Source organism: Ranitomeya variabilis, chromosome 3 (assembly GCF_051348905.1).
Source record: "Ranitomeya variabilis isolate aRanVar5 chromosome 3, aRanVar5.hap1, whole genome shotgun sequence".
NCBI lineage: Eukaryota > Metazoa > Chordata > Amphibia > Anura > Dendrobatidae > Ranitomeya > Ranitomeya variabilis.
In genome coordinates, this window is record NC_135234.1 from 450,750,602 (window position 1) to 450,763,273 (window position 12,672).

The following is a 12,672-nucleotide window of genomic DNA, read 5'->3' on the forward strand; positions in this document are numbered from 1 at the left end:
TGAGAGAACCCACGTCCAAATACTGTTCTATATATACAGAATAATAAAGTAGTGTTTTTCAATAAAGTCTGTTTCATCTCAGGGGCCGCTTTTGAGGATTGTTTATAGGAAGCTGTCATCCAGGCCACACTAGACATGGAATGCATCCATATTCTGCTCATAGTCCCGCCTGTACGAACAGGCATGCATAAACTTCCAATCCCAGCCCCCACTCTGTAGAAGCAATCTTCGAAGTCAACATTTAAGGGTGGAAGCTAGAACATAAAACTTTTTCTGTTATTCTTTAGTGAGAGGTCTGAAATTTCTTTTTAGTCTGCAGCAAGAAGTCACACCATGTCAATCTCTTTGACAATAGAATTAATATTTCATAAGCAAAATTACAAATATCTATAATGCAAGTATATATGGCTGTAAAGTAGCAATTTAAGGTTTCTTTTACCTCTCCAAAGGTAAGAATTTAATAAATATTTGATATATGTTTATTTAACTTCGACCATCTCCGGTTACACTGAACTTATAGCTGAGAATTCGACCATACACCCCACCACCACCAAACTTGCATTTTAGGATGCATTAGGTATTTACACTACCTGTAAGAACAGCCTATATATTGGAGGATCACACATTCTCAGCAGATGGGTGTACAAACATGACCCATAAAGTCCTAAGAAAACTCTGAAGAATTGCTTACCTCAGGGCTGGTACATGCAGATGGCTTGCTGCTCTCACTCTCGCTGGAACTACTCTCACTCTCAGAGTCTGATTCAGAGCTGGTGTCAGTTTCACTGGAGCTGCTGCTTGACCCTTTGATGGAGACTCTTGAGGCGCTGTTACCGCATTTCTGAACGTCACCACTAACAGTGCCAAAGAGGAGAGAGGAAAAAAAAAAACTCCTGAACTTATACTTTGTGGTTTCCAGAATAAAAATAGAGTATGTTACAAAGTTAAGAACCACACGCTGCCTTCCCTAGACAGATCACAAGTTGTTTATGCTACATGGTGGCACTTTTTTCTACTGTTGCTGTCACATATGAAAACCGTGCTATTTCATGCAGTTCAGTTATGTCTGACATCTGAATGCTTGGAATACTAGGACTTACAACCACAATCTTTTTGAGGTTGACAGGCAATGCTACAACAACACCAACACCAGTTGACATTATGCAAATCTTAAGCACAAGCCAGAAATTCCATTGAACTGGTTAGCAGAGGAGGGATAATGAAACTTTAATGTTATTATAACACAATAAATCGGCATAATCATTATTCATTAAGAGGTCACTTAAAGCAACCCTCCACCATTAACATTAGATGTGACTATACATACCCAATGTGTAGGCCCCATACCTGATGTCCACTGTTCTGATGCATCCATCTGTCAGATTTACACCCTTTTTCTTCTTCCCCAAAATGACCACTGGAGATGAATGAGAAGCTCTCTGGAAAGTCTAAACCATTCCTCCCATGCCTGTTCTCTGTCGTGGACTGGACACAGCACTATAGTCATCGGTGCTGGTTCAGAGAGATAATGGCATGGAAGTCAAGGTTTAGACCAAGGATGCACAACCTATGGTTCGTTCTCAGCGACTCCAGATGTTCTTGTCTGTGTCTGGTTACTGCTCAGAAAAGAGAAGTAGCACATATAGTGGGAGCAGGGACAGGTAAATGCTAATGGAGCTCTTGGTTACCATCTATTAGACCGCTGTATCTGCAGAATTGGGGTTTCCTGACCCCTATGGAGCATACCAGAAAGCAGTAGATGAGGTGGAGAGGACTCAATGTGTGTGTGTTAACTTTGGAAATCATGGGAGAAGAAAAAAATTTAGTTGTTTCAGAAAGGTACAAGGAAGATACCTGCATGCTTGCATGATTGTTTCTGAAGTCTCTGGTGTACAAAAACAGCCCATTCTTTCGATAGAGGGATATAAAATTGACACCTATTAGCCTTTCGATATGTTATGAATGCAATTTATGGTAATACTCCTTTAGGTTTTATTGTGGCCCTTGGGATTGGTTAATTATGGTGAGTTAGCCCTTGGATCAGATAAGGTTGTGCATCCATGGTTTAGACTTACTTCATGCCTCTTCAGTGGTCCTTTTTTGGTAAGACGAAAGCATTGTTGATCTGACAGATGGAGGAAACCACAGCATAAATATATGTGTGTCCAGGACAAAACACTGGCACATGACTTATTCCGTCCAAAGACCGTACTGAGGATTAGGGGGCACTCATTAAGTGTGGAAGAAAGGCAATTCTGGCAGCTAAACAGGAAAGGGTTGTTTACAGTTAGAGCAGTCAGACTGTGGCATGCCCTACCACAAGAAGTAGTAATAGCAGACACTATAAAAGCTTTTAAAAATGGGCTGGATGATTTCATTGATACACATAACATTGTAGGTTATTGTTAAATTAATTGCAAAACATACATTTGGTGGAGAAAGGTTGAACTTGGTGGACCTAGGTCTTTTTTTCAACCTATTTAACTATGTAACTAAGAAAGGAGGACATTAGATATGGTGAGTATACATTAGAAATGTAACGTCACATTTCATGTCAGGGGAGGAGGGCATCTTTAATCTATATGTATTCTTTAATCGGATAAAAACTTGGAGTTAGGGTGCACCATGGTGGAGATGTGGCATTTTAACATTGCATATTTGTCACTTATTAAGGACTGAAAAATGGTGGGTATTCATAATTATGAAATCCCTATAGAACAGAATCATCTTGTCAAAAACGTTCAAATTTGTTATTTCACATGAACTTACTTAATGGTCACTACTTTATACCAACATTATGGCATCTCTATAGATATTGTCAAAAACACTATATGAGGGTTGTTTTTCCTCATCTAACAGTCTAGTAATAAATGCTATCTCTGAGGCATGAAGGACAGTGCATTATTTTATCCTAGACCGGCTGACTCTACCCTTTTACAGGATGCATTGGTTTTAATCAGTTTTAATGGGGATATATCATGGGAAAGTGTGTACAAGGTGTAAAACCAATGTATTAAACATCTATAAGGAGGTTGTTCACCTGCCGTTGGAGGACATGGAAACAGCTTCCCCAAAGTCTTTTAATTTCGATACTTTATGGTTTCATCTATGAAACTATAAAACTTTATGACTTTGTGACTATCTGGCAAGCTCTCAAAGAGGTCTACGTGGCACCAAAAGCTGGCAGGGCTTACACTGCTTGTTAGAATATCATTCCAAATCACATTAATAGACAAATCTCTATTCTTAGCAATTATGAAACATTCCAACTCCTATCTGAAAAATACTAATAGTAAGTAAGTGGCTATTAATAACATACTGTTCCTATAATAGTACAAAGTAATAAAATTGTTCTCATAGTAGAGCTTGGGCTTAAACTAAAGATTACTTTGGCACGGCTGAAATGTTACATCAAATTATATTTATTCTCTTCATACACATGTATGAAAAATGTCATGAACACAAGAAATATTCAAGAATTCTTCAGTCTTGACTTAGTCTAAGGTTATTTCAATATACTGTATGTCCATTGTCTCCCTGGTACATAAGCATCCAGTAAATACATGGGTTATATTGAAGTCACAGAGTGAACGTTATGTTTGATATTTCTGCAAATCATTCACTTCCTCCGTTTATAGCAGAGGGTGAGCGACCTAACTATAAAATAAACCTCATAGCTTCACAGAATAAATAAGAATCCATTGTGTGACGGTGGTTATTGCTTCCTCAGAAAGAATTGACATATGAGCCATAATAGTTACAGTACTTTATACATAATATTACATGGTTTTGACTATTAGTATGTGCACGAGGGGGGTTAAAAAAATTATTCACAAGTTTCTGCTTCTGAATTTCTTTTTGCACCCCTTCATATTCATGTAATGCACAGTGAGAAATCTGCATGCCACCTGCTGGGTGGTAAACGCAGGGTCTGCAGAAATACTCCAGATTCCTCACTTGCACAAGACCTCGGAGCACAAAAATGAGTACATTAGAGACTATGTGGAGTATAACAGGGAGCCTGAGTGTTAGCTTTCGGCAGATTATGGCAGGACCCACTATTAAAGTCATAATCACAAGCATTTTATCTGGAATTCTATCTAGACCCACAAATATTAAATGAATGTACACCGTATTTATTTTCTGTTAAAAAAAAACAACCAGAAAATGCAAGCTAGGTTGTTATAAGTAGAACTACGGTAAGTGTTGCACTGGTCACAACAAAATACATTTAGATAGTACCATAAGGAAATGGTACATGTAAACCCTAGATGCGTCTCTAAACTCACAAACCAATATTAAATTCCACATAAACGGTGCTTAAATACCTGTTACTGGGACTGCAGCACGCCTGAGACCCAACATACGTTTCGGCTGTGTAGCCTTCTTCAAGGGATCAAGTAGCACTGGTCATGGTACTATCTAAATGTATATTGGTGTGGCAAGTACAACAATTAGTTCTACTTATAACAACCTCACTAATCTCTGTCCACGCTACATTAGCCTGCAGTTAATATATATAGGGAATGCGGCACCACTGTATGGTCTCTCACTTTTTTATTTGTTGTGTGTATTTTTATTACATTTTTGTATTGTTGACTAATAAAGATTTACATAATTGTAGGATTCCTTGCATTTTCTGGTTCTTTGGTACAAACCTATCTATAGGATTGCAGTCCTTTATATACCGAACCTTATACAATGTCCATGAAATCCCCTTCTTTCTTGCTCACATTATGGGATACACTACATGTATATAATGATGCCATGTTTGTGGACATTTGTCTTTATTTCCTGTTAAGTAGACAGTGCCATAGATTCCGCATTATATAGAAATTGTATTTGTTGATATCCAATCTCATATATAAATGGGAATGTTTGCAAGCACAATTTAATATATATTTTCAATCACAACCCCAAAGTCATCACTTACACTACATAGCAGAGTGGAAAAATATAATTTGACTTGTGTCCAACTTAAATAAGACCACTATTTGAATATGTATTCCTCAATTGCATATTTATGGCATATTCAATGGGCTAGGGAAAGAAAAAAAAAAGAGAAACTTGTCCCCTCTAAATGTTAATAACTTCAAGATGGATTTGCAACCATGGGCTATTACCAACCCACCGCAAGGCATCTCACCTTAGGGTGTTGTGCAACGAGCCGGCACAATACTGGGAGTAAAGCGTATGGTGTAGGTCCAAGTACAAGAAAAACAAGCTGCAGCCGCATGGGTGTGTTTGTGATGTCTGGGAATTCATGCAAATAATTACCATAAAGTTCAGAAAATAATACTGAGCTTTAGACGCTACATTTTAGGGAAGTCTTGATGGAATACAAAGTCGATCCAGTCGGATGCAAAACCAATGAGTATTTTATTATTAAAATGTTACCTAAAAGCATTGAAAAATCCAACATAAAATTAAAAATATAAAGTCCATGCAATACCGAACCAGCGGCTTCATCATGCATGCTCATTGTGGCATTATGGCATCATTACAGCTTATAACATTAATATCTGATAGATGGGGGGAAAAGCAAACATTGAGCAAGCAATGAATTGTAGGAGATTTTGGCTATGAAGCCTGCAGAGTTGTTATGTAACAGCAATGCAAGGTACTTTTTACCTTTTACTCTTAATGTAAATACCCTGAATATATTTTTAATAATCATCTCTTTTCATACTGTACTATATATATATATATATATATATATATATATATATATATATATATATATATATATATATATATACACACTAGATGGCAGCCCGATTCTAAAGAATCGGGAGTCTAGAATCCATATATACTTTATTTATTTAAATGTAAGAATAATACAATTAATAAATAATAGTAAGAAAGAGCAAAAAATGGCTGCTCTCACCAGCTCTTGACAATTCTTTACAGTACGGCACATTTCTGATTGGTTGCCGCCTGCCGCGAGCGACCAATCAGAAAAGTGCCGCGCACCACGAAGGCATATATCTTTGTCCACCCTGAGCGGGTGTAGGACGCTGGTGACGTCACTTATCTCCGGACATTATCTCCGGACAAAGCCACGGAAGTTGGCACAAATTGCCGGAAGTAGTATTCTAGGCAATTATATATTAGATTTTAATGTTATCAGTGTTTACCTTTGAACGTTTATATTGTATTGTCCTGTCACCAGCCATGTGTACGATTATCGGCCGAAAGCCTCTCTGGAACCAATAATCACCCCATGTAAAGGTATCTTTATAAGTTAAAGATTCAGAATACTATGACTTTTATCATATCCTGAACAGTCAAGTTTTTTATGAACCGTTAAGGTTTTCTGGTTGAAGTAAAAAAAACTCTGAGTGTTTACAGTTTGAAACCATAAAATGTTGAAAAATTATGTCATTCTTGAGTATATCACTCAATGGTGCTCATAAACGTGTCAAATTTGATCTATAATATACTTTAATATACGTTACTTTAATCTTTAATATACTTAAGAACAGGGCCCCAGACATCACACAGGGGGTCTGAAACACCGCACAGTGGTCCAAAATATCGCTGTGCTCTGCCTGGGGCCCCATATGCTGCCTGGGGCCCCTGTGCTCTGCCTGGGGCCCCATATGCTGCCTGGGGCCCCTGTGCTCTGCCTGGGGCCCCATGTTCTGCCTGGGGCCCCTGTGCTCTGCCTGGGGCCCCATATGCTGCCTGGGGCCCCTGTGCTCTGCCTGGGGCCTCATATGCTGCCTGGGGCCCCTGTGCTCTGCCTGGGGCCCCATAGGCTGCCTGGGGCCCCTGTGCTCTACCTGGGACCACTGTGCTCTGCCTGGGGCCCCATATGCTGCCTGGGGCCCCTGTGCTCTGCCTGGGGCCCCTGTGCTCTGCCTGGGGCCCCATGTTCTGCCTGGGGCCACTGTGCTCTGCCTGGGGCCCCATAGGCTGCTTGGGGCCCCTGTGCTCTGCCTGGGACCACTGTGCTCTGCCTGGGGCCCCATATGCTGCCTGGGGACCCTGTGCTCTGCCTGGGGCCACTGTGCTCTGCCTGGGGCCCCATATGCTGCCTGGGGCCCCTGTGCTCTGCCTGGGGCCCCATATGCTGCCTGGGGCCCCTGTGCTCTGCCTGGGGCCCCTGTGCTCTGCCTGGGGCCCCATGTTCTGCCTGGGGCCCCTGTGCTCTGCCTGGGGCCACTGTGCTCTGCCTGGGGCCCCATGTTCTGCCTGGGGCCACTGTGCTCTGCCTGGGGCCCCATAAGCTGCCTGGGGCCCCTGTGCTCTGCCTGGGACCACTGTGCTCTGCCTGGGGCCACTGTGCTCTGCCTGGGGCCCCATATGCTGCCTGGGGCCACTGTGCTCTGCCTGGGGCCCCATATGCTGCCTGGGGCCCCTGTGCTCTGCCTGGGGCCCCATATGCTGCCTGGGGCCCCTGTGCTCTGCCTGGGGCCCCTGTGCTCTGCCTGGGGCCCCATGTTCTGCCTGGGGCCCCTGTGCTCTGCCTGGGGCCACTGTGCTCTGCCTGGGGCCCCATATGCTGCCTGGGGCCCCTGTGCTCTGCCTGGGGCCCCATATGCTGCCTGGGGCCCCTGTGCTCTGCCTGGGAACCCATATGCTGCCTGGGGCCCCTGTGCTCTGCCTGGGGCCACTGTGCTTTGCCTGGGACCACTGTGCTCTGCCTGGGGCCCCATATGCTGCCTGGGGCCCCTGTGCTTTGCCTGGGGCCCCTGTGCTCTGCCTGGGGCCACTGTGCTCTGCCTAGGGCCCCATATGCTGCCTGGGGCCCCTGTGCTCTGCCTGGGGCCACTGTGCTCTGCCTGGAGCCCCTGTGCTTTGCCTGGGACCACTGTGCTCTGCCTGGGGCCCCATATGCTGCCTGGGGCCCCTGTGCTTTGCCTGGGGCCCCTGTGCTCTGCCTGGGGCCACTGTGCTCTGCCTAGGGCCCCATATGCTGCCTGGGGCCCCTGTGCTCTGCCTGGGTGTAGGACACTGGTGACGTCACTTATCTCCGGACATTAGCTCCGGACATTAGCTCCGGACATTAGCTCCGGACAAAGCCACGGAAGTTGGCACAAATTGCAGGAAGTAGTATTCTAGGCAATTATATATTAGATGGGCATTTCCTGAAGGAAATACATGGTGCTTGAACAGCGCTACCAGCTTTACAGCAGCACTTTTCACACACGGGACTGGGGGGCGCGCTTACTTTTGCACCCGGGGCCGGGGGCGCGCTTACTTTTGCACCCGGGGGCGCACTTACTTTTGCACCCGGAGGCGCACTTACTTTTGCACCCGGGGGCGCACTTACTTTTGCACCCGGGGGCGCACTTACTTTTGCACCCGGGGGCGCACTTACTTTTGCACCCGGGGGCGCACTTACTTTTGGGGCCGCACTTACTTTTGGTGGGCGGGGCCCCTCGGCCTCCGATTTGGCTGGTGGGGCCCCTCGTCCTCCGATTTGGTGGGTGGGGACCCTCGGCCTCCGATTTGGTGGGCGGGGACCGGCCTCCGATTTGGTGGGCGGGGACCCTCGGCCTCCGATTTGGTGGGCGGGGACCCTCGGCCTCCGATTTGGTGGGCGGGGACCCTCGGCCTCCGATTTGGTGGGCGGGGACCCTCGGCCTCCGATTTGGTGGGCGGGGACCCTCGGCCTCCGATTTGGTGGGTGGGGCCCCTCGGCCTCCGATGTGGTGGGCGGGGCCCCTCGCCCTCCACTTTGGTGGGCGGGGCCGGGCCCCTCGGCCTCCGCTTTGGTGGGCGGGGCCGCTCGGCCTTCGATTTGGTGGGCGGGGCCGTTCGGCCTTCGATTTGGTGGGCGGGGCCCCTCGGCCTCCGATTTGGTGGGCGGGGACCCCTGGCCTCCGATTTGGTGGGCGGGGCCCCTCGGCCTCCGATTTGGTGGGCGGGGCCCATCGGCCTCCGATGTGGTGGGCGGGGCCCCTCGGCCTCCGATTTGGTGGGCGGGGACCCCTGGCCTCCGATTTGGTGGGCGGGGACCCTCGGCCTCCGATTTGGTGGGCGGGGACCCTCGGCCTCCGATTTGGTGGGCGGGGACCCTCGGCCTCCCGATTTGGTGGGCGGGGCCCTTCGGCCTCCGATTTGGTGGGCGGGGACCCCTGGCCTCCGATTTGGTGGGCGGGGCCCCTCGGCCTCCGATTTGGTGGGCGGGGCCCATCGGCCTCCGATTTGGTGGGCGGGGACCCCTGGCCTCCGATTTGGTGGGCGGGGACCCTCGGCCTCCGATTTGGTGGGCGGGGACCCTCGGCCTCCGATTTGGTTGGTGGGGCCCCTCGGCCTCCGATTTGGTGGGCGGGGACCCCTGGCCTCCGATTTGGTGGGCGGGGACCCTCGGCCTCCGATTTGGTGGGCGGGGACCCTCGGCCTCCGATTTGGTTGGTGGGGCCCCTCGGCCTCCGATTTGGTGGGCGGGGACCCTCTGCCTCCGATTTGGTTGGTGGGGCCCCTCGGCCTCCGATTTGGTGGGCGGGGCCGGGCCCCTCGGCCTCCGCTTTGGTGGGCGGGGCCGCTCGGCCTTCGATTTGGTGGGCGGGGCCGTTCGGCCTTCGATTTGGTGGGCGGGGCCCCTCGGCCTCCGATTTGGTGGGCGGGGACCCCTGGCCTCCGATTTGGTGGGCGGGGCCCCTCGGCCTCCGATTTGGTGGGCGGGGCCCATCGGCCTCCGATGTGGTGGGCGGGGCCCCTCGGCCTCCGATTTGGTGGGCGGGGACCCCTGGCCTCCGATTTGGTGGGCGGGGACCCTCGGCCTCCGATTTGGTGGGCGGGGACCCTCGGCCTCCGATTTGGTGGGCGGGGACCCTCGGCCTCCCGATTTGGTGGGCGGGGCCCTTCGGCCTCCGATTTGGTGGGCGGGGACCCCTGGCCTCCGATTTGGTGGGCGGGGCCCCTCGGCCTCCGATTTGGTGGGCGGGGCCCATCGGCCTCCGATTTGGTGGGCGGGGACCCCTGGCCTCCGATTTGGTGGGCGGGGACCCTCGGCCTCCGATTTGGTGGGCGGGGACCCTCGGCCTCCGATTTGGTTGGTGGGGCCCCTCGGCCTCCGATTTGGTGGGCGGGGACCCTCTGCCTCCGATTTGGTTGGTGGGGCCCCTCGGCCTCCAATTTGGTGGGCGGGGACCCTCGGCCTCCGATTTGGTGGGTGGGGACCCTCGGCCTCCGATTTGGTGGGCGGGGACCCTCGGCCTCCGATTTGGTGGGTGGGGCCCCTCGGCCTCCGATTTGGTGGGCGGGGCCCCTCGGCCTCCGATTTGGATGGCGTGGACCCTCAGCCTCCGATTTGGTGGGCGGGGACCCTCGGCCTCCGATTTGGTGGGCGGGGCCCCTCGGCCTCCGATGTGGTGGGCGGGGCCCCTCGGCCTCCGATTTGGTGGGCGGGGCCCCTCGGCCTCCGATTTGGTGGGCGGGGACCCTCGGCCTCCGATTTGGTGGGCGGGGACCCTCGGCCTCCAATTTGGTGGGCGGGGACCCTCGGACTCCAATTTGGTGGGCGGGGACCCTCGGCCTCCGATTTGGTGGGCGGGGCCCCTCGGCCTCCGATTTGGTGGGCGGGGCCCCTCGGCCTCCGATGTGGTGGTCGGGGCCCCTCGGCCTCCGCTTTGGTGGGCAGGGCCGGGCCCCTCGGCCTCCACTTTGGTGGGCGGGGCCGCTCGGCCTTCGATTTGGTGGGCGGGGCTCCTCAGCCTTCGATTTGGTTGGCTGGGCCCCTCGGCCTCCGATTTGGTGTGTGCTCTGCCTGGGGCCACTGTGCTCTGCCTGGGGCCCCATATGCTGCCTGGGGCCCCTGTGCTCTGCCTGGGGCCCCATATGCTGCCTGGGGCCCCTGTGCTCTGCCTGGGGCCCCATATGCTGCCTGGGGCCCCTGTGCTCTGCCTGGGGCCACTGTGCTCTGCCTGGGTGTAGGACACTGGTGACGTCACTTATCTCCGGACATTGGCTCCGGACATTAGCTCCGGACAATAGCTCCGGACAATAGCTCCGGACAATAGCTCCGGACAAAGCCACGGAAGTTGGCACAAATTGCAGGAAGTAGTATTCTAGGCAATTATATATTAGATATATATATATACATAGCATAATAATTGCAGTGGATGATTCTCACAGCACATCACTTTTAGAAATATCAGCTAATAACATCTAATACCTATTGATACCACTTGGCGCCAAGAATCATGTTATGTTGGAAGTGACAGACATTTACTATAATCTTCCGTTTCTAGAGTTTCAGCTATACCAGACCAGTCTATCAAACACATGTGGAAGTGCGTGAAGGGCATGATTAACTTTGGGCACTGTGTAATTCTTCTATCACTCATTTACATTTGCCTAATTCCTACACTGACCACATGGAGCACCGCAAATGATTAAAGGGATAGTCTCATCTTACTAAATGTAAAATTGCAAAGAGAAAAAAAAACAAGCAACTTTGCAATTTACATATTATTAAAAATCCTCCCTGTTCTCATCCACAGAATTTTTAATTCTATTGTAGCGTGACGTGGTGTGGTAGCTGTGGGCGAGGTACTCGTCTCTTGCACTCTGGCCGTTACATGAAGGTGGGGGTCCTAGTTGAGTGTGTACACTTGTGCAGAGAGGCCGCTACACCCGTGCAGGCCGCAAGTAATCAATGTTGTTAGTTTGCCAGGACCAGATGTTTTGCGGCTCAAAGAGGGAGACCACCATTTTGAAATAAACTTTTTACTGAATGGGAACTTTGTAGGGAATATACAGTCATAGCCAAAAGTGTTGGCAGTGTGGCACCTTTGAAATTGTTCTAGAAAATGAATAATTTCTCCCAGAAAATTTCTGCAGTTACACATGTTGTGTTATACACATGTTTATTTGCTTTGTGTGTATTGGAACAATACAGAATAAACAGAGAGAAAATTCCAAAATTGTGGGTAAACAACTTTGTTTCAAGCATCTGATGCTCGTTCAAACACCTGCGGCAAGTAACAGGTGTAGGCAAGCAATATGAAAATCACACCGGAAACAAGATAAAAAGGGAAGAAGTTGACTCAATCTTTGCATTGTGTGTCTGTAGCCACCATTAGCATGGAAAAGAGAAAGAGGAGGACACAACTGTCTCATGATATGAGAACCAAAATTGCAGAACAATAGCAACAATATCAAGGTTACAAGTCCATCTCCAGAGATCTTGATGTTCCTTTGCCCACGGTGCGAAATACAATAAAGAAGTTTAGAACCCATGGCACTGTAGCTAATCTCCCTGTATGTGGATGGAAGAGAAACATTGATGAAAGGTTGCAACGCCGGATAGTCCAGAAGGTGGGTAAACAACTACAATCAAGTTCCAAAGAAATTCAAGCTATACTACAAGTTCTAGGTGCATCTGTGTCAGTGTGAACTATCCATCTACATTAAAATTAAATGCTATGACAGGAAAAGGCCAGGAAGACCCCATTGCTAACACAGAGACATAAAAAAATCTAGACTGCAGCTTCCCAAAATGTACATGAGTAAGCAAAAATCCTTTTGGGAAAGAGTCTTGTTGTCAGATGTGGCCAAGATAGAACTTTTTGGTAAAGCACATCATATACTGTTTACCGAGAATGGAATGAGGCTTACAAAGAAAATAACACAGTACCTATAGTCAAACATGCTGGAGGTTCCAAGATGTTTTGGGGTTGTTTTGCTGCCTCTGACTAGAGCAGTGATGGGCAACCT

General features: G+C 49.0%; 1 protein-coding gene and 1 long non-coding RNA gene across 3 annotated transcripts in view; one reads left to right on the forward strand and one right to left on the reverse strand.

Moving 5' to 3' along the window:
• AFF3 (ALF transcription elongation factor 3) overlaps positions 1-12,672 on the reverse strand; it is a 688,775-nt gene that overhangs the window by 70,491 nt on the left and 605,612 nt on the right. For both annotated transcript variants that reach the window (XM_077296548.1, XM_077296549.1), the window contains exon 8: positions 692-854. In XM_077296548.1, the coding sequence (XP_077152663.1) occupies positions 692-854 (163 nt within the window). The remainder of the gene's footprint in view (positions 1-691; positions 855-12,672) is intronic.
• The window catches only part of LOC143816323 (uncharacterized), a 67,239-nt gene continuing 60,101 nt past the window's right edge, over positions 5,535-12,672 (forward strand). Inside the window, exon 1 of the long non-coding RNA XR_013223908.1 lies at positions 5,535-5,620. This is a non-coding gene — a long non-coding RNA (uncharacterized LOC143816323). The remainder of the gene's footprint in view (positions 5,621-12,672) is intronic.